Source organism: Dysidea avara, chromosome 4 (assembly GCF_963678975.1).
Source record: "Dysidea avara chromosome 4, odDysAvar1.4, whole genome shotgun sequence".
Classification (NCBI taxonomy): Eukaryota; Metazoa; Porifera; class Demospongiae; order Dictyoceratida; family Dysideidae; genus Dysidea; species Dysidea avara.
This window is the reverse complement of record NC_089275.1, coordinates 36,638,029-36,660,463: the sequence shown is the minus strand read 5'-3', so window position 1 is coordinate 36,660,463 and position 22,435 is coordinate 36,638,029. Positions and strand designations below refer to the sequence as shown.

General features: G+C 36.5%; 1 protein-coding gene across 1 annotated transcript; it reads left to right on the top strand.

Annotated features, from left to right (window-relative positions):
- The first annotated feature begins 2,508 nt into the window (after nucleotides 1–2,508).
- On the top strand, nucleotides 2,509–20,047 carry LOC136254862 (short-chain collagen C4-like). The gene is made up of 7 exons (XM_066047625.1): nucleotides 2,509–2,690; nucleotides 18,018–18,198; nucleotides 18,439–18,492; nucleotides 18,587–18,640; nucleotides 18,700–18,825; nucleotides 18,937–18,990; nucleotides 19,128–20,047. The coding sequence occupies exons 1-7, from the start codon at nucleotides 2,520–2,522 to the stop codon at nucleotides 19,847–19,849; spliced, it is 1,362 nt and encodes a 453-aa protein (XP_065903697.1). The 5' UTR covers nucleotides 2,509–2,519; the 3' UTR covers nucleotides 19,850–20,047.
- The last annotated feature ends 2,388 nt before the right edge of the window (nucleotides 20,048–22,435 follow it).

Here is a 22,435-nt window from a genome sequence, read left to right as displayed (position 1 = left end):
TGTATGCCCAAGGGCTGCAGGCCCGAGCGGCCCTCAAGCAGAGGGTGTGCATATCAGGCAAAGCCCAAATGCCCCATGTCACAGCTAATATGTAACACTTATTAGGCTGTACAGGGCAATCAATCACCCAAGCCAGTATGAGTGTAGCCACTGGATGCATTATATATGCATACCTAAAATTTTTGATTATGGGTTAGCAGTTAGTTCTTGGTTATGATAGATGGACATATCCTTGAGATATCGCGGAGAATTTCGGTTACGGAAGTTTATTGTTTTAATCAGAGCTATTGAATCGTTTATGGAAAAAGGATGGAGTTCATTAAAGGCCTAGACAGGTACGCTTGCTTGTAGAGTGGTTACTCCGTGCAGAGTGGTAGTTTCATGATGGGGGCATGTCCATATTCGAAAACGTGCGGAAACGATCAATGAATAAGCTATAGCACTAGTTTTCACCTTAGCCCAACATTTTTCAATTCGTAGAATGGCAACGATAACAAAACTCTCCCTGTTTGAGTGGTTTTCATGGTGAAATCCAAGTCATGCATCCTAATTACGTGAGTATTAATCAATCCCCACAATTGATTTTGGCCTTGACATCTATATAATCACTGCTCAGTTGTAGCCCGGTCTACATCTCGTATGTAGCCTGTCTAACTGGGCTACATACGAAATGTAGTCTGGCGGCTCCTTTGATCTGAGGTATGAAAGTGTTATTTACATAAAGATTAAAGGACCATTTATCCTTTGTGTCTACACTGTGACCATAAAATACATCTTAAGAAGTCATGTGTTTCTATTTAATAGGGATTCTTAACCACCTGACTGCCGTACCTTGTAAGACATGAAATTATATGTGTATGTACTTATATGTACATAGTGTATTGACCATTTGATGATGGTTATACTGTGAAACTATATATCAAATAACACGATCAAAAGTATTAGTCTATCATCACCTTAGTATTAGTAGTTCTGGTGTAATGATCCAATCGTACTCTTTAGATTATTATTATTATTATTTAGATTTATGCCTTAAATGAAATGCCAACCAATTTTGAGGCATTTTAAGTAACTTGTTTAGTACAGATGAAACAAAACTTGTTGATTCATAGTGGCTTGGGATTGCTCTAGACCACAACGTTACTGGAATTGATTAGTGTTTTTCAGTATTTTTTATGAGCAAGTTCCATTGTAGTTTCACACATGTTGTATATAGTTTGTTAACATGAAACATACAGTACATACACACATGACTTTAAGGTGCATATTTATGAGGTTCAGTTACTAAAGTTACCTTCAGGCATAGAATTACATTTGCCATTAGTTCTTGACACAATAGATATGTTAGATGTTAGTATTGCTCTACTGATGCCTATCATTATGATGAATATTCAATACATCTTGAATCGCATTTTGTAATTTCAAGCCCATTAGTTTTATGACTTGGAGATATGATAAATATTATGTGTGACTGACATGCAATATTCAATAAGGGCTGTAGTAAGCCATACGTATCTTGCATAGCAACCATACCAATTTGTTGTATAGTTTATTTATTTAAATATCAAGGAAACAAATTCTTAGAAGAGATTAGTTATTACCCTTGCTCTTTCCATCTTTTCATTGCCCATATATGCATAAGATGCAACTGCACTTGTACTGCAACTTTTATTATAGCTCATTTAACCCTTCAGCTCTAATTGGCTAATAATCTGGTGCCTTTTTCAATAGTCAGTGTAGAAGAGAAAAAAGGCGGCCAAATTACTCTGTAACAAAGTACTCTGTAAATTGCTCCGAGTTACTGAGATTTAATTAGGAACGCAGCAAGACTGCACCAGTCATTTATAAAAGACCAATGTTATATAGATTATTGTAAATTGTATAGTTGCCAGCATTACAACATTGTATTAGTCATTTCTCGGCCTCACCAGTCCTTTTGTTGCCAGTTACGTTTAGTTTCATGGATATGTCTTTTGTACAACCAAGCTGTTTTGTATGGGGATATTGTTGTATCATAAATCAGATATCACTCTGACTTACTAGACATATGGTACACAATTATTATTAACTAGACATATGGTGCACAATTATTATTAAAGCCACGGATACACTCTAAAACTCTAAAACAACATAGCAGCAATTTAGACGTTAAAATAAAATGGTCTTTATTAAGAGGTGGTCTTTATTAGGATGTGGTCTTGTAAAGAGGTGACCACTAGGTGAAATTATCTAACTACCATTCCATTCCAGTTCACCATTCCATTCCACCATTCCAGTCCATTTCATTCCAATCCACCATTCCACTGAATCCAACTATCCCTGCAGGGTATATGCCATGTACCACACAATCACTACTACAAAGCCTTTTGTTTGCTGTTCAATCTGGTCATGACCATGTTATACAAACAGAACACACCATACCCACACAAACAGAACACACCATTCCCACACAACAACATTGTATATAAACAGTGCAGTCAGTACCACAGCTCACTGCACTTGGTGAGATCCTTTTAGAAATGAGTGCTATCAACAAAGGTGGTATACTGGGAACTAGTCTAGCACTATCAATAGTTAGTCTAGTGTTACTGTTTGGTGTGACTTGGTACTTTCAATCATCACTGAATCTACTACAGCAACAAGTGGAGTATGATAGGGAACTGTTGTTGAAGTTACAGGATGAGATTGAGGTAGCTTTGTACTTACTGTCTAAATAATGATAATGGAATTGCATGAATTCTTTATGATGCATGTAAATACTTCTGGCTCCTTGTGAGTAGTACATGGTTTTCTACATGCACATTTACTTAAATACTGTAATAGTGAATAAATGTCATAGCATTATTAGTTTATTGGTATCTATGGTATTGTTAAACTTCAGCACTTAACTGACACTTGATTCAATCATTTTATGAGTGCCACAGCACTTGGTTGGTTATCATAATGTAAGAAGTCATCTATGTACTACACAAATGTGAATCTGTAAATATTCCATGTGCTAACATTGTGCAACCAATACACAACTGTATTAATGAATATAGAGCTGCAAGGGAGTCTCATTTGGTGGTGTTCAGTAGAGCATAAAATGACAGTGCTTCAATTTTATTTATTCCAAGAATTGTATACTATATTCCACTGTTTAGAAAATTTTTCACAAGTCAATAATGAGTAGTGCTTATGTATATTTAGTGGGTTCAATATTGTCAAAGGCTTGTTTGTATGTAATTTGTCAGCTAGTAATGTACCACATTTCTGTGTACCATGTGACCAGCAATTTCTATATGACTGTATCTCAGGGCTAGAACACTATTGGTTTACACATTTCTCACATAGCCAAACTGACTTGGTTTATAATGTACAGATTTTTAGTGTACTGTAGTAACATGCAGTGTTGCCGACAGACTGTCTGGCATGGTTGGTGTTTAACATTATCCTAACATGACCACGAACGATAAATTAGTGATCATCAACAATAGCTTTACAATGTTTGCTGTCACTGTAACACAACACACAGCAAACTGTTTACAGTTTCCCAATTGCATTCTCAAAAATATACAGTACTTTTTGTGACAGCATGCCATACGTATGTACGTAAACAGATATCATTTGTGTAGCAATTGTACGTGAAATGCAAACATACGTGCAGTAGAATATAATGAAGCTTTTAAACATCAAGTTAGGATACCTTTGTGGAAATATCTATGAGTGCATATAGGATAGGAGAAGATTAAGTACAAATATGAGTGGTAGTTAACGTATGTATGCAGGCACGCAGCTGGAAAAGTTTAGGAAATATGTGGAACAATTCCCACGGTATGCCAACAATTGAGTTTAATAACAAATCAAACAGTTCAGTTAAGTGACAATAGATGACAGGTTACATAAATCATGATTACCAATGATGTTGTTGTCACTGTCTATGTGTCACATAGTTTAGTACTTTACGGTGGGTAATGGCTTGTTAGCTGTTGTAGTCTCATAGCAACAAACTGATTGACCACTGTTTATTAATACATGAGAAATTTTAGTGGTACCTTGCATGATTTTAATTTGAACTATTATGCTAGTGTGAGGGACAAATGTGTTAGCAAAGTGATAAATATTGGGAATTGTATTGAATACATTTATCAAGTAAGCGTATGCGTACTGTGTCAGGTTTGCACTGTCAGCTTAACATACACATGTCTGTTGGCTTGCTTGTGTTGCGTGTAAAATATTTTCTTTGGAGGACTTGTTCATTTGTTTATGTTAGACTAATACATGTGTTTTATCACGTCCTCAAGACGACTAGCTAAAAATAGCAAATGTTGTGACTGCATTCCACTATTGTGTTGTTTACACTTCCTTATATGTAATGTTGTATGATATGAATGTACCCCCACATGTTGTGTGCTACTCCTTATTATGTTATGTAACTATAATGGCAGCTGCCTAATAGTTGATAGAGACAGGGCATTGCACATGCTGTGGCTTATTTTGTGTAAGCACCATTGCTAATTAGGTCTAGCATTGCTCTCTATCTGTTATACCAGGTTATTATCATTGGACACTTATGCACATATTTACCCCATGCTATGGTGGTCAACTGAACTGTGAGTACCTACTATGGGGGTCCAACCATATTAGATTCCAATTGTGCATGATGGTATGTGAAATATTTCTGTTGACACCGTCTGTTAATTTCCTGACAATCCATTAGGGTTAAGTACCAATTGTTTCTGTTTATTTTTTGATAAAATTAACGTAAGAATATTTGTGTATTGAACTTTTAGTTTTTCCCCAAATTCAGCAAAATAAAAATACCATTGTAATTGCTGATGTGTGAATCTGTGTATGTGAAACTATTAAAGGATTAGTTCTTTTAACTCTACAAAGTATGTGGTCCTGACAGTATTTTTTTAAAGTACAGTACAAGAAGTTAACATTTTTCACACTGTCTATTCAGAAACACTTAGGAATTTAATGAATGCTTACATGTACAAGTGAAAAGTACAGTTTTTCAAGTACAAATTGATTCATGGGTAGTTGTGCTCTTGTTGTGCTTCTTATTTGTCTACGTGAGATAGAACTCTTGCACATTCATCAATAAACACACATATTTGGCTTCTCCCACATGCAGTCATGAACAATACCTTAAAGTTGATGTGCATAGTAGGTATTGTGTGTGTACATGTCTAGACTTGATTTGATGTATTTATCAACTTTACTTGGGTTAATGTTGACATATTTTTTATTTCCACTCAAGTTCGATTAATTTAAAGTTTGTTATTGTTTTGACTCCAGTACATTCACGGTGAGAGTTTCATTCTGAATCCAATGTACATGCCTTTACTCTGCTGACAGAGGTGATACTACACGAGGCAGTAAGTATAGCATGTAGTGTACCTACGCACTACAACATAATAGCCATGACTATTAGACAGTGAGTTTCTCTACTAATAGCTAATACATTTTCTCGATAATCCTTGCATGTCACTTATGTGCATCTGAATGTAAGGGTACAACTTAGTTGGAAATTCATATTTAGGTAATACATATTTCAAACCACTGGATATTATTTGTTTAATCTTCAGGCCTAGTAGTACCCACACTTTGCTTGGGCACCTTTACACTAAGATATCAGGTTAAAGACCTCTGCGGAATAAAGGAAAAACAAATAAAAATTAATTAAGAGTACTGTAAATACTCTGTATAAGGTTTGTCACCTTGCCACCTTAAGCTGGTGCTACCCATATTTGCACAAATGTAGACAGGCCAATAGTAACTGCTCTTACCGCCTGTGTAGGAGAGGTTGTATGACAAGTACTACTGGCGCATATTTTTGCTCGGATATACATTGTACACTATTATCTCCTATAGTAACAAATTACTGTAGCAAATTTGTTAACCCACTCCAACATGCAGCTGTGATTTCTGCTAAATTCCAAGAGCAGATGGATACTGGACGTTTTGTTTTGATGCATAGTAATACAAATCCGTTATGTTTAATGGTCAATTACAGCTCTTTGTATATTTGAAAAACAAGTTCAATGTTACTCATTGTTGGCTATATTCCTGGCAACTTCTTGGTGAATTGCCGAATCTCATCATGTAAACCTTAATGTGCACAGAACTACTTAGTAACCACATATCTAAATACTCGCTATGAAATAAGGAACTCAACTGTGTTGTTTTTGTTTATGTAATACCAACCACAGTTATTACACGGAAAAGTCTGAACTTCAGTAAAAACCAGCCTGAACAAACAGCAGGATGCAAACTAACCGTTTACAAAGATGCCTTACACTCCATAGAACTATTCTACATGGTTTTACTAACTGTGCAATCTATTTCACAGTTGATTTATCCCATTTTCAGTGTTGCACATGTGTGTACGTATGTACTCCTGTATACCATGCTTCTGGGACAAGCAGGCAAGGGTCGTCTCTATATATCTGTCTCCATTGATGTATAGTAGTATATCTTCTTGTTGTTTTCAGCACTCTCCTATATTCTAATAACAATAACTTACCCGTAATTACATAATAAATGTGCATTAGTCTAGGAAGGATCAGCAATGGGACACCTATGGGCATGTTCAAAGCAGCGGCTAGAGCCATTAATGGGTTTAAAAAATTTTAACCTGGCGCACGCCCACAGCCGGCCGAAGGCCGGCTGTGGGCGTGCGCCTGGTTTACTGTAATTGTTTCCGTAAAAGTGTGTGTGTACCTATCTATCTACCTATGTACCTATCTACCTATCTACCTATGTTTGTCCGTACGCACCCACGTGAGCAAAATCGTTTAATAACGGTAAAAGCAGCTTTTACGTAAGAAGTAAAAAGTGAAATGAAGTCTGTATTAAACTTCTGCACAGGTGAACTTTGCTCTGGGGTGGTTTCTTTTCGGCGGACTGAAATACGGGTGTGGTGACTTTCCTCAGACTACCTTCCCCTTGAGGTTTTCAGGCATTTAGCAACTGAAAAACAACAGTGCAGGCCTCGTACACTGCCAGGAATAGCCTATCGCTTCGAGTTGAAAGGGGGCGTATCCCTTACGTACGCGAACGAAAATGAAGAGCAGCTTTGAGACTTTGTCGAGAAAATTTGTGGGGAAAAAACACGTTAGTCACACTATAAAACAGTTTAGAAGATAGTTTTGTGCGTAATATGTTGGTAAAAGCGGTTTATTTAACAAACGCTTCCTTAGCAGTGCATAGCAACGTAATTGAACGAATTACGAATATTTCATGAATTACGAAATACGAGAAATAGCTAATTATATTATTGCACAACCCAAACTACCCTATTGTAAAGTAGTAATACATAGTTGGTTAATTCATAGTAGTATATACTGTCTATAGTTATTCCAGATTAGTTAGCTAGCTGCATGACGCCTGGTTTTTAGAAGTAGCACAACATCAACTTGTTCAGCAGGAGCTTACTGTGTTAAAGGTGAGCTCCTAGTGCAGCCTTTCATGCTTGAACCACAGAAAGTCAAAGTATACAGTACAAACCTTCGTACGTACATAAGTACATCCAATGTCACTCTCATTACATAGATATCATGTGGTTTAGTTTTGTGAATACTCGATGATATTGTCTTAGACAAAGCTTTGAATCCACATCCATGTATATGCAGCAAGTTTTAACTATGCATGTGTCATTCACATGTACCATCCATACTATTCTAGTCCTTTTATTCTACTGTGTGTCAAACTACCATATGTGATACATTTTTAACACTTTTAACACTTTATTTTGTTACTTTAGTTGCCACTTTGATTGTACATCATTTTTTCCCCTGAAGCATCGTGACAGTTAAATAAACAATTTGCATTGCTTTGTTAGGTGGAGTGTCATAGAAACTATAGCAACCAATGGTATCCTGATTGCAAATGTGAATATACTACTTTTACAATTTGTCTGTGTACATAAAGGATGCCAATAAAGCACCTACTCAGACATTATAGTTCCTCCCATTACCAAGTAAACACATACGATAATTGTGTTGATTTGTTAACAGTGGTGCATGAGAGACTTAGCCACCAATGAGTTTCCCCAACCCAACAAAGGGATTAGTTGGTTAGCCTGTAAGACTGAAGGCTGCTAAAGAACTAGGTCCATGCTGAATTTGCTAGCTACATTTGTACTAGACTATGGGTACGAAACAGAAACTGAGTTTTATTGACCCCCAACAAGTTATCTTTGGTGGGGATCAACCATTAACCAAGGTAGAAATTTAAGTAACAGAATAAATTGCTTCCTTTACCTCAAGTCTTCAAGAACATTCAACGTTCCCCACAAAAATGTTACAGTACCTAAATGCATATTGGTGGTATAATATTTTTTGAAAGTTCAACATTTAAATGTTGTGCACACCCTGTTGATTTCCTTTGATCTGCTATTGCAATGGTATTGCTTATTATAAAATGAGTCAGTTTTCTTTTCCGCTCTCTTTGTGCTGTTTGCCCACAGCTTATAATACATGAGATCACATAATTACTATCTAATTGGAAAATAACAACTATAGCTAGCTTTTAGTATTCAGTTGTTACCATGGTGAGTCTTGCCTCTTGAATCTTACTTTACCATGTGTAGTAAAGAAAGCTGTTAAAGTGCTTTTGTTGTGTAATGCTACAGTATATAACACACACACGTGCGCACACACGCACACACACACACACACACACACACACACACACACACACACACACACTTACAAAGCACTCTGGCAGCTGTGTGAAACACAGCTACAGCTGCCCAGTGAGCCATGTCTATGGCCACTTAGACACTCGAATATTGTGCAGGCAAATTCTCCTGGAGCAGGACTAGTAACAATGTCCATGTCTCACACAGAGAGGGGCCGCAGAACCTGAAGTTCCACAACACCACTAAGCGAGACGAGGACAGTTGGGCATTTGTTTACCTATTTAACACCAGGTACCCATTACAGCTAGGTGGGCTGCTTCCCCAATTGACACTCAGGCTAGGCCACCAGGTCCCCACTGTACAACTGGGTAGACTGAGTAAAGAAAGAATAGCAACAGCACCAACTTAGCAACACTAAGCATCAAACCTGGAACCTTTTGATTACCAGGGAAATAATGCTCTAGCCACTTGGCTATGCTGCCTTACAACACTACACTCTTACTCATTTGTACACTCCAGCTGCTAGCTGGTTTCACCATTGTGTTACTTGCAACTTTTTCAGCTTTAGGAGTGCTTCTATGAACTATCTGTACCCATGGAGTTTGGTAACTAGATGTTGCTTTTAGTGACCATTATAGCCTTTATTGGTCAGACAACTAATAGTGCTATGCAAGATAGGTGACATTTAAACCTTGTGTTTGTGTGCTGCAGCCATATCCTTACATAAACTTTAGGACTTTGCCCTAGATTGGAATCTCAATAAGTCTGATCCAGACTGACAGCTGTGATAATATATACTATTGTACCAGGCTTGATGGTGTACTGCAATAAAAATCATGTACAAGTGTTGGTATAAACTGAACATATTTGGAAAGGGAGGGTGTTTATTCCTTTGTTAGAAAGTGTAGTTTCAGGCCAGATGTTACCCAAGCACAAGTTTGATTTTCTTTGCATACAGCTAAATGGCAATGTCAGTGTGCAAGTGTGTAACTGTAAACCATGATCATGTATGTTGGGCAGTATTCTGTCCACAAGTGTCACAAGATACAAAACTGCTGTGCCTTAAAATGCTTATGAGCTCTTGTTACTGTATGTACTTTCATAACGCAATAATGCAAAAAGCTAAAACATGATGTGGTATTTGTAGACCACTTGAAAGCACTAATGCCTAATGATGCCATTCATTGGTCTAATCTGTATCCTGTAAGGTGAGTAATATTATGTACATAAAAGGCTTCCTGTTGTGTCTATGCAGCTCTGCTATGTAAGATCTGTTTTTAATTCAGAATCTCACTTCACACACACACACACACACACACACACACACACACACACACACACACACACACACACACACACACACACACACACACACACACACACACACACACACACACACACACACACACACACACACACACACACACACACACACACACACACACACACACACACACACACACACACACACACACACACACACACACACACACACACACACACACACACACACACACACACACACACACACACACACACACACACACACACATGCAAAGCTGGTAATGCAATGCATAACAACTATCCTGCATGTATCAAAGTGGTTTTTGTGCTAATCATAGCACTCATCATAGGACATTAAAATACTTTTTAAAATAAAGTCATGCACTACCTGCCATTGTTTGTATTCTACAGTACACTGATGGCCATGGTGTACAACCAAGACTTTTTTTCTGCATCTATTCCAAACCACAAGACACACAGTCCAGGTGGTGGAGTCTAGCATGAGGTTACTAGTTTCAGTCCTGCTAGTACTTAGCATGATTTTTTTTCAGTTCTTTTAAGCCAACTTCTGAAATATTTTCTGTTCAATGCTATGCGTTTTAGTTTATAACATTCTGGTACACAATTGCTTCAATTTTATGATCAAGAGTTCTCTTTTTTATATTATTATGACCTCTTAACTTTATGCATGCCTGTTTGTATTGTCCTGTGTGCTCTGTTAGAGCAGTAAATTTTCTTACAAAATTTCCATTGTTCTCAATATTTAAACTCTATTGTCACTTTTTAGAAAGAATAAACTTTTGGTATCTGACGAATCGTCGTTGTATGACGGAACAAATAATAATAATAAACTGTTCTGTTCACATGCATACTAAGCTGCTGTAAATCCTGGCCAGCCTTTAGTGTGTAGTAATTAATTACAGTCATATGACCAGCACAATATGACATGTACTGGTGCTAGTGTGTTAATGTATTGAGTGATAACTAATATGAAAATCTTGATGTTCCAGCTAATGTACATGTATATGCTAGGTGGGGATGGGCAATTATTTGGTTATCATGATAATCGTGATTTTGTTGTTGGCAATAATTAACATTGTCTAATTAATTTCCATTAATTAGTGATAATCAATTTCATTAATTAGTGATAATTGAAGTTGGCAATTATCGTGTAATAATTAAGAATTTTTATCACTGATCTTAAATTGCCAATTAGTTGAATGTTTTTTATTACAGTGGATAAGTGGACAATGATTGTGATAATCGTGATATTGACTCATGACAATAATCGTATGGCAGAAATGTCAATACCGCCCATCCCTGGTGTGTACATGTACACATGCACGTGCACAGTCATACAGACAGCCGGACATTTTGTTTCCTTAGCTATGTACTTATTCAAGTTTAAACTCACCAGTCCCACAAGGTTTTTCATTCATGTACCATATGATGCCTCTGATAGATTTTAACTGTTTACCATCAGTGAAGTAACCTGTGCACTTTGTACGTGTGTGGTTAATAGGCTGTTACAGTGCTGGCATATTATGTGAAAATGGTAGCACATCGTCAGAATGAATAGTAATAATCAATCAATTTGTTTGAGGTTAGGTAGAGAGCAGTATCTATTTCTAGGTGGTGTTTAAATTATGGTTGGATCATCCATCAATAGCTTTCCAATAGTTTAGTACTATGACATTGTTTTACAGTTGGTAAGCTGTGTACCCCCAACATTGTGTGTGTGTGTATCTAACCAGAAAAAAAACAAAAACTAAAAGCTCCTGGGGCTATTTTGGTTTCCTTGTTTTATTCAAGAAGCCAGTTAGTATTCAAATACATACATCACCACTTCCTTTGGTGTGTTACATTTGGGTCATGGTGTGTTTCACATATTGAAACAAGAACAACCTAAGCCAGACTAATTTCTAAAAATTATTCATACACTATTGGGCTATTGGCACGTGCTATAGTGTACGTTTGGTCTTTGATCATTCATAGATGGTATTCATTGAGGATAATGTTTTGACTAGTCTGCATGTGTGTGTAATTTGTAGCTAGGGTCTTTGTTGGCAACTTGTTAGTACAAAGTAGCTAACTTGTTAGCTATTGTACTGTGCTAATTTTCTCTCAAGGCATCAATATAGATTTACATTGGATGATATTGTGTAACTTTTATTCTTACTCTTAAAATAAATAATCTCTTATTATTTACTCTTGGTGACATTATATATTATAGTAAGCTAATCCTAGATTAACAGTATTTACCAACTGTAGTGATTTTAAGTGGGTGTACCAGGAGCTCATAAGCACCTTGCGCCACTTATGTGCTCTGATAATACTATAGTGTGGTTTCTTAAAAGTAGCACAAAGGTTTATCATGTACCATAATGATATTAGCAATGTTACAAACTCCTTTGAATTGTGTATACATAAGCAATGTATATCAACATAACAGGCTTCCATCCGATAAATGAATGCCATTTAGTTGTCTTTATGGATGAAGAATGCTACTATATGGCGGGTAACTACGTACATTAATAAAAATGGTATATACGTAGCTGAAATTGTCTTCATACAAAGTTCTCTGGAAAGTATTTTTCTGTTGTTGGTACAATTACAAATTCATTCATTTAGTACGTTGATCTGATTACTGTTCTACCTGGCGTAGGACTGACCTGCTGTCTGACAATGTGTACATGTTTCTAATGGGTTGGTACTCATTACATGTCTAACAAGCTTTATCTAATTTGCTACGAAGTATGTTTACACTTTATGTGGACTTCAACCAAGGTGGAGCGTTTTCAGTATTGCTTATGAGTCATGACAACTGGCCACAGTCTGCTGCATATAACAACCATGAATGTACTAAAGAATTTTGTGTGTTTATTTAAGCAAGCTAAATGCATTACCCCACCAGATTGAATTCCATTTAACTTCATTACTGTGTTACTCTTTTGGTATTAGTATGTGTTCTGTAAGTGTAGGTTTGTATACAATCTCAGCATCCCACTTGTAATATTAGTTTAAATGGTTGTGCATCACTGGACTGTCACGGTAGCAAAATAATCATGTTTCTCTCCAGGTGGTAACTGGTGTATTGTTACTATTGTCATGTCTTAAAATTGCATTTACTTAGTACATGTACATGTATGGTTTTAATGTTAAAATATTTCTAACAGCAAAACCAAGTTTCCTTAAAAATATATGTGAACACTTTAGCTTTGCATAAATCTAAATTGTACATTGGCTTAAAATCTGATTACAATTGCTGAACTACTGAATTAATGAAGTCTTGATTAGATTTCACTGTCTTGACAAAAATTTTCAAAGCAAACTTAGCCATAAAAGTAAGAGCTATCATATTATACGTTTTATTTGGTATGAATCTGGGAAGCAAGGTGACAATTATTGACTTTGTTGAAAGTTTTGCACGCAAGGAAATTGCTATATCATTGTTGTGGTATGTTAATTGAAGACCTTACAAACTGTGTACTTAATGCTAAGTTGATTGTGGCGGAACTTGGGTTAGACTATTGTGTGGGCACTAGGATTTTAATATTTTAGTTTTCATGATGTGGTCTTTGCTATATAATTAGTTAAAGATGCTAAAATAATTTAGACACTGAGAGTGTACGTAAGAGGTTTTAGCCCAAAATAGGTCATGGCCAAAGACACATAGAGAAACAGTAAAATATATGATTGACAACAAGAAAGAGCCATCCAAATACTCAAACAGAATCAGCTTTAATAGACTTGTAGGCAGCCGGCTGATTCTTGGAAATAATGATAGAATGCATTATGGTCTATGACCAGTAGTACCTGGCTTTGTGAGTGCTTACATCCATCCAATTATACCAGCATTGTTATGAATTGTTAACTATACGGTAAATTAGCAAGTTAATAACTCTGCTTTATGTACTGTGGTAACTGAGCAGCATAACTAACAAGATGGCAAGATAAGGCAACCACACAGTCAGTGACCATGCAGCCATGAGTTATGTATACATACACATGAGTTGTAGTTGCTGCGTTGTTGGCAAAAACCAAACATATTTAATTAGGTTTAGCATAATAATACAGTGGAGAAACCTGGTTGCTATGTTACCAAGTATTTCAGCTTGTATGGCTGCTATGTTTACTTTCCAAGAAGCTACACACCTGGCTAATGGACTTAGGGGGATAATTTGTCGTGTCAAATCTGTATTGCATGTACAAAACTGTCATGCTATATATAGTGTGCTTGTCAATTACTATTGGTTGTCATGGTGCACAGCAGAAGTACATGTATAGTTTCACTATGCCATTTGTGATGTAATGTGATAAGAAATTAAATACTTATCAAGGAAGTTACATATAACTTACTGCCACTTTAAGTGACAGTGCATGTACAAGGGATATTTCATCAGTTGACCAATTCATGTACTTGAGCAGTTCAATTGACTGGTAATCTGCATTTACAGCATGTAAACAGAATCCTTTAAATCAGCACCCATGATATTTGCGATTACTGCCGTAATGGAGCAACCAGTACACTGCTTGTAGTGGAACATGTAACAGTCTCACTTTACATTGGAGCTGTCACTGATAGTCCCTCCAGCTGAGAATTTATAATATGCAATACAAGAACCTGTTGTATATGAAAGTAGTGGAGTGGTACGTGGATGCTTGTAATACATCCAAGTTTATTCAAGAAATGTTGTCGGTGTGTATATCTGGTGCAAAGGCACCTCATAGTGTTAAACTATTTGGGGGAGGAAAGGTGTGAAAATTTAGGTGTATACTGAGTTGATGGCATATAGAACTTTGTTCAGCAAGCATGTAATAATCACATTACCTCAGTCATTTTTGTTGATTATCAAAAAGTTCCAGGTTTGATTGCTGTTGTTGTTGTTGTTTCCTTCTTTACTCACATTGTTCCAGCATACCTAGTGGGACCTGGTGGCCCAGTGTCAACTGGGGAAACAGCCCACCCAGCTGTAACATCAATGGGTGCCTGGTATTAACTGGGGAAGTATTTGGGGAACACATCATGGCCGTAGCACTATCCATAGTTACGTTATGCTTGGCTGGAGGTATCAGGCAGTTAGTCAAACAAAAAACATTTTCATAGAAATTTGTTGAAAGGGTATGGGGTTATGTACTCTGAAGACAGTATGGGCTTGGTTATGCCTATGCAATACTGCCAAGCTGTTATGAAGGAAAAGTGAGGCTGGATTTTGGTTGGGCAAGAAAGACCAAACCCCCTATACAGATCATACTGTATGACAGTGATGTCATCATGTGTAATTAGAAATATTTTAAAGGGAGTTACATGTTTTCTCACTGCCACTTAAGTTGCAAGAAATTATTCAACTAATGACCGATTTTCCTGTACATAGTAGTCCAGTTGACTGGTAAGTAACATTTTACAGCATGCCTCAACTAAGCATATCCTTTTAAATTAGTACACTCAACGATAATTGCATATTATGTTGCAGCCGGTGGAGCAACCAGTAGACTACTAGTGCTAGGACATGCAATAATCTGGAGGTCTTTTTATATTGATTCTGTCACTGATAGCTCCAGCTGAGAATTTATACCATGTAATACAAGAACTGTTGTGTACAAATTAAAGGCTGTGGAGTGGCGTCGGATATGGATGTTTGTATTATAGTGCAAATTTATTCCATGATATCCTGGAAGTCAGTAATAGTTTATTTGTATATCTATAGTATACAGGCAAGAGATACAGGTCATTGTGCTTAACTGTACAATATTTATGGGAGGAACTGTGCCCACGTCTTGTATAGGTAATAGAAAGCTAACATCTTTTTTTTTCAGTATTACAGAATTTATAAATGCCACCTAACTTAACAATCCTGCTTAGCATTTATTAAAGATGTGTAATGCTTTGTTCAGCGAGCATGTCATACAGTAAACATAAATAATACATTGAGCTCTTATACTTGCACAAAATCTTATTGTAAAATTGTATTAGTGGCTAAGGATTCACGTACCAAACAGTTACAATGATATAACAGTGAACCTAAGATAAATTGGTCATCATTGTAATTAGAATACCTCGAACAATGTAATGCAGTTACATGATGTTACAATGTGATGATGATGATGATAGATTGAGTAACGATGATGGTGATTTACATATGCAACTGTATGTGAGTTGACATTAATTGTTTCTGAGAAGAAATATCATTACGTTTTTTAGTCTAGAGAGTGTGTGACTTTCGTGATTACACACCATTTCACTCTGCAATCTAGGACAAATTGGTAGCTGCTATGAATATACTCACACAGAATGTGTCAGTGTGTAGTGTCAATATCTGATTAAAATACCACACAATAATTTCATCTTGCGTATTTGATTTCTATTGAAATTCCCACTCATTTTCTAGATGTGTCAGAAATGATATCTGTGTCTTCTTACACTTGTCTTACTCTGTTTCTCATGGTGGTGAAGCTGTACTACTTATACAGGAATCTAATAAAGATAGCATTACTTTATCCTGCCCAGTGCTAACAGCTAGGAACAAAACATTACAGAGAAATGTGTGCATATATGGTAAATCACATGTCAAAATACATATAATTATAGTAACTTGAGAAATGAAATTATAAATGCTTGTAAAACTTTTGGAATGATCAGTTGATTTCCGTAAATAAATGATTCTATGTTATAATGACATCAGACATGTCTGTAGAAGTATGTGGTCACCAAATGTGTTCACTGTTGACATGCCTCACATTCCTCAACACCACTGTACTCCTATAAATTTGCTTCACTGAACAGTAAAATCATTTTTGCTTGCAAGTCTTGGTAGAAGATGGGTGGTGTAAACAAGGACTCTGTCTTAATAGCCAGTCTAGTACTATCAGTAGTTAGTCTAGTGTTACTGTTTGGAGTGACTTGGTACTTTCAGTCATCATTGAGATTGCTACAAATACAAGTGGAAAATGATAGGGACCTATTATTGGAGCTGAAAAGCCAAGTTAAAGTAAGATTCAATGGTGAACCATTGCAGCATTGCTTATTTTGGCTGTAAGCTCCTAGCTAGAGCAAACACCAGGTTTTCTGCTTAATTGTGAATTATGCAGTTAGCTCTTTAAATGTATTAACCAGTTGCTAATTTTGTGTTGTAATCACTTTTGTAGCTTGAAGGTTACCTTGCAAAACTGCTTTACCAAGCATTGCTGTCCATGCGTTTTGAATGAAGGTTGTGATTTATATGTGAAACTATCTCACCAGGCTTTTCTTGAACTCTGTGACTGTTTCCTTTTACCCAGCTGTATAGAATTGTTGTGTTGTAAAGCCTTATAGTGTTCATTATAGTAAAGAGCACTTGTACGTTGTCAGTATGTAAACCGACCAGTGGAATGTTCTGAACAGATGGTGTGTATATATATCTGTAACATTATATTTGATAGTGTAACTAAATAAATAGTGTTTGTTTCAGTTGAAGTTATCTTTTTCGTAAATGGTGAAGTGGCATATCATCTGATATCATGAGAATGATGCTGATTGTAATATTCTTACTGTGTGTGGTTTAACTGACAGTTTAAGGAATATTGACTTAAAATGGATTCAAGTGTTGTTATTTTATTGCTTCATGCACAAGCCAGTGTAGTGAATAGTTTAATTAAGTGGCAGCTATCAGCATTTCTAAGGTGCTGAAACCAATAGATATTCTAACTCAGGAATTGCCAAGGCACTGTTTAATTCCTTATACGTACTTACAAGGTAGTTTATAAAAATGTTGTCATGCTCAATTGACAGGTCACTTGACTGACAAGTCCAAATTTTGTAGCCGCAATTGAGGACTGTAATAGTACCACTACATGTTTGTTCCATGTGAAAATCACTGGAGCATAAAAGGATTCATATCTGAGTATCTAGGTGTGTAAAGAGCAATTGGTAATAGGGGGAGACATAGCCCATTATAACTCTATTGTAGTCATAATAATATAATATTTATGCACTTGCATTGCAATATAAAAAATGTTATATGAATATCTTGCCTATTGTATGTCAAAGCAAATGTGGTTAAGAATCCATACAATAATAATTGTATTCAATACTGTGTTAATTGATTCTTTATTTATTATTTTTCAGTCATTCAAGAATGGAGGTATTCCCCATAACATTGCAAGGAGACAGTTGAACAGTACGTGTCAGTGTAAAGATGGAGTACCAGGTCCCAGAGGTCCTGAGGGGAGGAAAGGTGATCAAGGATTACCTGGTAACACAGGAGATAAAGGTGATATTGGAGACATGGGCCCAAGAGGCGTACCAGGTATGATTTGTTTCTAGCACACATCAGCAATTTCACAATTATTTCAGCTATGTAAACCAGTAAACTGTCTGACATAATGAAACCTGTGAAAGTTAGTACTTTGCACCACTTTTCAGCACATATTTTATGTGTATGCTTGTAATGTGTTTTGAGTTGATCACATTAACATGTAGATTTGACATGTAACTTAATAGTAACACATGTGACATTACTGTGTTATAAATAGCATGTCTATTGTAGGTGATACCGGTTTCTCTGGTATGAAAGGAAGATCAGGAGAAAAGGGTGACCAAGGTTGGTTGTAGTAGAATTGTGGTATTAGCCTACAGTGTAACTGTATGTGCGTCCTGTAAACAATTCCTTATCTTGAAATATCTGTTACTCTTAGGTGATCAAGGTTTCCCTGGACCAAGAGGAGGACCAGGAGGAAAAGGTTACCCTGGTAAGCAGTACATGAGTACACATGAAGAACCTGTTTTACCTGATATACTGTACTATTAGGTGTCATAGGTCAGAAAGGTGATCACGGAGATTATGGGCTACAAGGACCTAAAGGGGATCGTGGTGATAAGGGAGATAATGGGGAACCAGGACTGAAAGGAGATGTTGGCGAGAAAGGAGATAAAGGTATGTGTGTCTTAAAAACATGGTCCACTTCTTTATTAAGGTTTATAAGGCCAGTCTTTGCTGCATACTAATGGTACTTTGTAAATGTATAAATGTGTGTCTTTCCAACAGGTGATCAAGGGATACAAGGTGACATGGGCGAGAAAGGTGATATGGGAGTACAAGGTAATTAATACATATTAATGCATGGTACAGTATTTGCTTTTGCAGTACAACTGAATACTTTAATAGCATGTTGTGTGTGAACACTGTCAAAATGTACACTTTACAATTTGAAGTTTACCTGTATATTTCTCATTTAGGTATACAAGGATTTAATGGCACAAAAGGTGAACAAGGTGATCAAGGAAGAAGGGGACACAGAGGAAACCCTGGTGAACAAGGCCCAGCAGGACCCATAGGAGAGAAGGGCAATACTGGATTGCCAGGGCCAAAAGGAGAGGCTGGACCTATTGCTTTGGCTGGAGAACAAGCTGATTTGGAAGGAGGAGCTGTCTACGTTAGATGGGGACATGTTCTTTGCCCACCAACTGCAGAAATGGTCTATTCTGGATTAGCTGCCGGAGCTGGTCATGATCAACCTGGTGGTGGTAGTAACCCACAGTGTTTGCCTAGTGATCCTACATACCTTACAACTGTTGGTGGAAAGAATGATGGCTATGTGTCTACCATATATGGAGCTGAGTATCAGTTGCACCTTACTCTTGGCAAGCAATCCCACCAGCATGATGTGCCATGTGCAGTGTGCTACGTGCAAAAACGTTCTGCTGTCTTTATGCTTCCAGCCAAACATCAGTGTCCAATAGGATGGACCACGGAGTACTACGGATATTTAATGGCTGAAAGATACACACATCATCGTTCACAGTACACCTGTGTTGACCAAAGTTTCACTCCTGTTCCTAGCTCAAGTTCAAACCGAGATGGACTTTTATTTTACCCAGTTGAAGGAAGATGTGGATCTCTCCCCTGTTCTCCATATGATGAAACTAGAGAACTCACATGTTCTGTATGCACCAAATAAATTGCCAAACATTCAATGATATAATAAACAGTTCTCCTTTCAACTTGAAAGTAGATAGTTAACACTATGTAACTACATTTTCTGTGATTTTGTGTATGTCAGCAAGTGTAATTTTCTTTGTGTCTATAGGTGTGAATGGTGTGACCTTCACAGCTAATGCTGTTTTTATTGCCCTTTTAATAATTATGTGAACATTAATATTGTACATTGTAATCATTCGAAATCCTTTAAGGATCATTCATGTATTCCATTATTATTATTACTATGCTAGTTTTGTATTGCATTAGTTTAGTGTAGTTTGCTATATTCAATACAAATGGAAATATAATAATTATTATGATGACTATCAGAACAATTGTGTCAAGCCACTAATAGTAGCACCTCTACATACTGAGAGAGCTTGAGGCAGCTATATTATGTAAGTGAACACTGGAGTACGTTTAGGCCTGCGCCTATTATGCCGGCATAATCTTGAGAATAATAGGTCACCAATTTCGTGAGAATAATTCCGGAATTATAGGATGGTTACAGTCGTAATTTTAGAATAATCGGACGACCACGGGAATAATCGGTGGAATTGGAGGGCGTGTCTCTTCTTGATTACCTAGAAGAAAGAGTTAAGCTACTACAAATGATATAAAGCTGACAGGAGTGCTGGCTGAAAGGAGCTGAAAGCCTCTAAAAGATCGATATACTCTAATAGAACGCTCAAATACTCTAATAGAGCAGTCAGATCGTTTCATGTTAACAATCTGCAGCCAGCATCAGGGATTTAACTGCATGATTATCTGCAACTCTGAAACTTGTACATCTTATACCAGTGTATCTTCTTCAAGTCTTTGAGCATTATTATCTACCTAACTTAGCTATACAGTAGTTAGAGCATATTATTATAATACACTAATAATTAAGTACACTTGAATTATTACTGTAGATACGTAGCTATTCTAAGTCTGCTGAAACTATTATGGACAAAAAAAATGATGTGTAAGGTGGAATGCTTCATATATGGCTATTAATAATTCGGACAAAACTACTTATAGCAGCATCTTGAAAACTAAGCGACTAGCCACAGATATTATACTGAATGAGAATAATTATGGAATAATAGGCTGGATACAAGAATAACAAAAAGAATAATAGGAGAGTTTTTTGGGAAATTCTTGAAAGAATAATAGGTAAAATTTTGAGCATAATAGGCTCAGGCCTAAGTACGTTGCATAATGTATATGTATGCATGGACAGCAAGCCAGATATTACTACACTACGTATAGCTGTGTCATGAATACTGGTGGCAGACGTGCTTAATTTCACCTCAAATTCGAATTATACAAACCCACACAGTAGTAGCTTGAAGAACATAAATTCAACAACTAGGGTAACTATATCTACCGGTTTGAATGGCTTCTGGCAAGCATTTAATTTATTTGTTGCACGATGACAGGGTTTCAAGTCATAATTCATAAATATCAACAAATACAACTATCTTGATTACTTGGTAATGTTGGTGTACTAGCCTAAGTACTCTAATAAAGCAGTCAGTGTGAAGTGTATAGTAGGGCCTGCACTAGCTGCACACCAAATATGCAACATAAAATATTATTATAATTCTTAATAGGATAGAGTACATGCTATGCCAACATAATTATAATGCTAGTAATAACAGGTGGATATCTCAAACTATGGAGCTTATAATTAATTCCTTGAAAATCAGTCAGTGGAAAATCCAAACCAACAGAGCAACTGTACATAAAACAGTCACTCGACTCACTTTGAAATATTCTATATGATCAAAGTATAATAGAATATATTAATTGATTAAAATGTTTCATGATAATTGTAAGAAATGTTGCTACCCTAGGAGCATAATGGAAACACTGAAGATGAAAAGTTTGAGAGATTCCTGAAAGCCTCTTGGCAAAATTTTGAGTATGACCAAATTTTGGATAATCACCTTTATGGTCACGTCTGAAACAAAAATTAGTCTGGTGCTTGTTATTAATAGCAGAAAATACTTCTCAAATATTTCTATAAGTTCTCTTGTAATTCAAGGTATTTATGGTTTATTCTACCCTAAAGTAGGTAGGAATTTAACCAATAATGCCCGTGTTTCAGAACTAAATATTTTTGTGCGTCTAACATACCCACAAGGCTGATCATTTTCCAAAATTCAGTCATGTTTAGTTGACTCAGACACACACATATATATATGAATCTATGGCCAAGAGCCTTGTTGCAAGACATGTACAGTTGTCACTTTAATTTGTGCTCCTGATCATGACATTAGGCGTTGTATACTATACAGTCAAACACTGCCCATGCAGCACTGAAGGTCTAACAACTTGTGTTGGCTGCTTTGTAATGGCCTGCAGCTGTACATATAATCTGCCATTAAACTACTATTGTACTTGTTCATTTGTATACACATTATGATATGCTGCAGCTGAAATTATTATTATTATTATTGCATAAATACAGTCTTCAAGTTAATTAAAGTGATCTTAAAGTAACTGATAGTCCGCCTGTAGCTCCTATAATTCACTACTATTAAACACCACTACCTTAAAATTATTTCATGTACGTACC

Coding starts and splice junctions, on each gene's coding strand:
- LOC136254862 (XM_066047625.1), top strand. CDS start 2,520: ATGAGTGCTATCAACAAAGGTGGTATACTGGGAACTAGTCTAGCACTA. Junction 18,826..18,936: donor TGGCGAGAAAGGAGATAAAG/GTATGTGTGTCT, acceptor TCTTTCCAACAG/GTGATCAAGGGATACAAGGT. Junction 18,991..19,127: donor AGGTGATATGGGAGTACAAG/GTAATTAATACA, acceptor TTTCTCATTTAG/GTATACAAGGATTTAATGGC.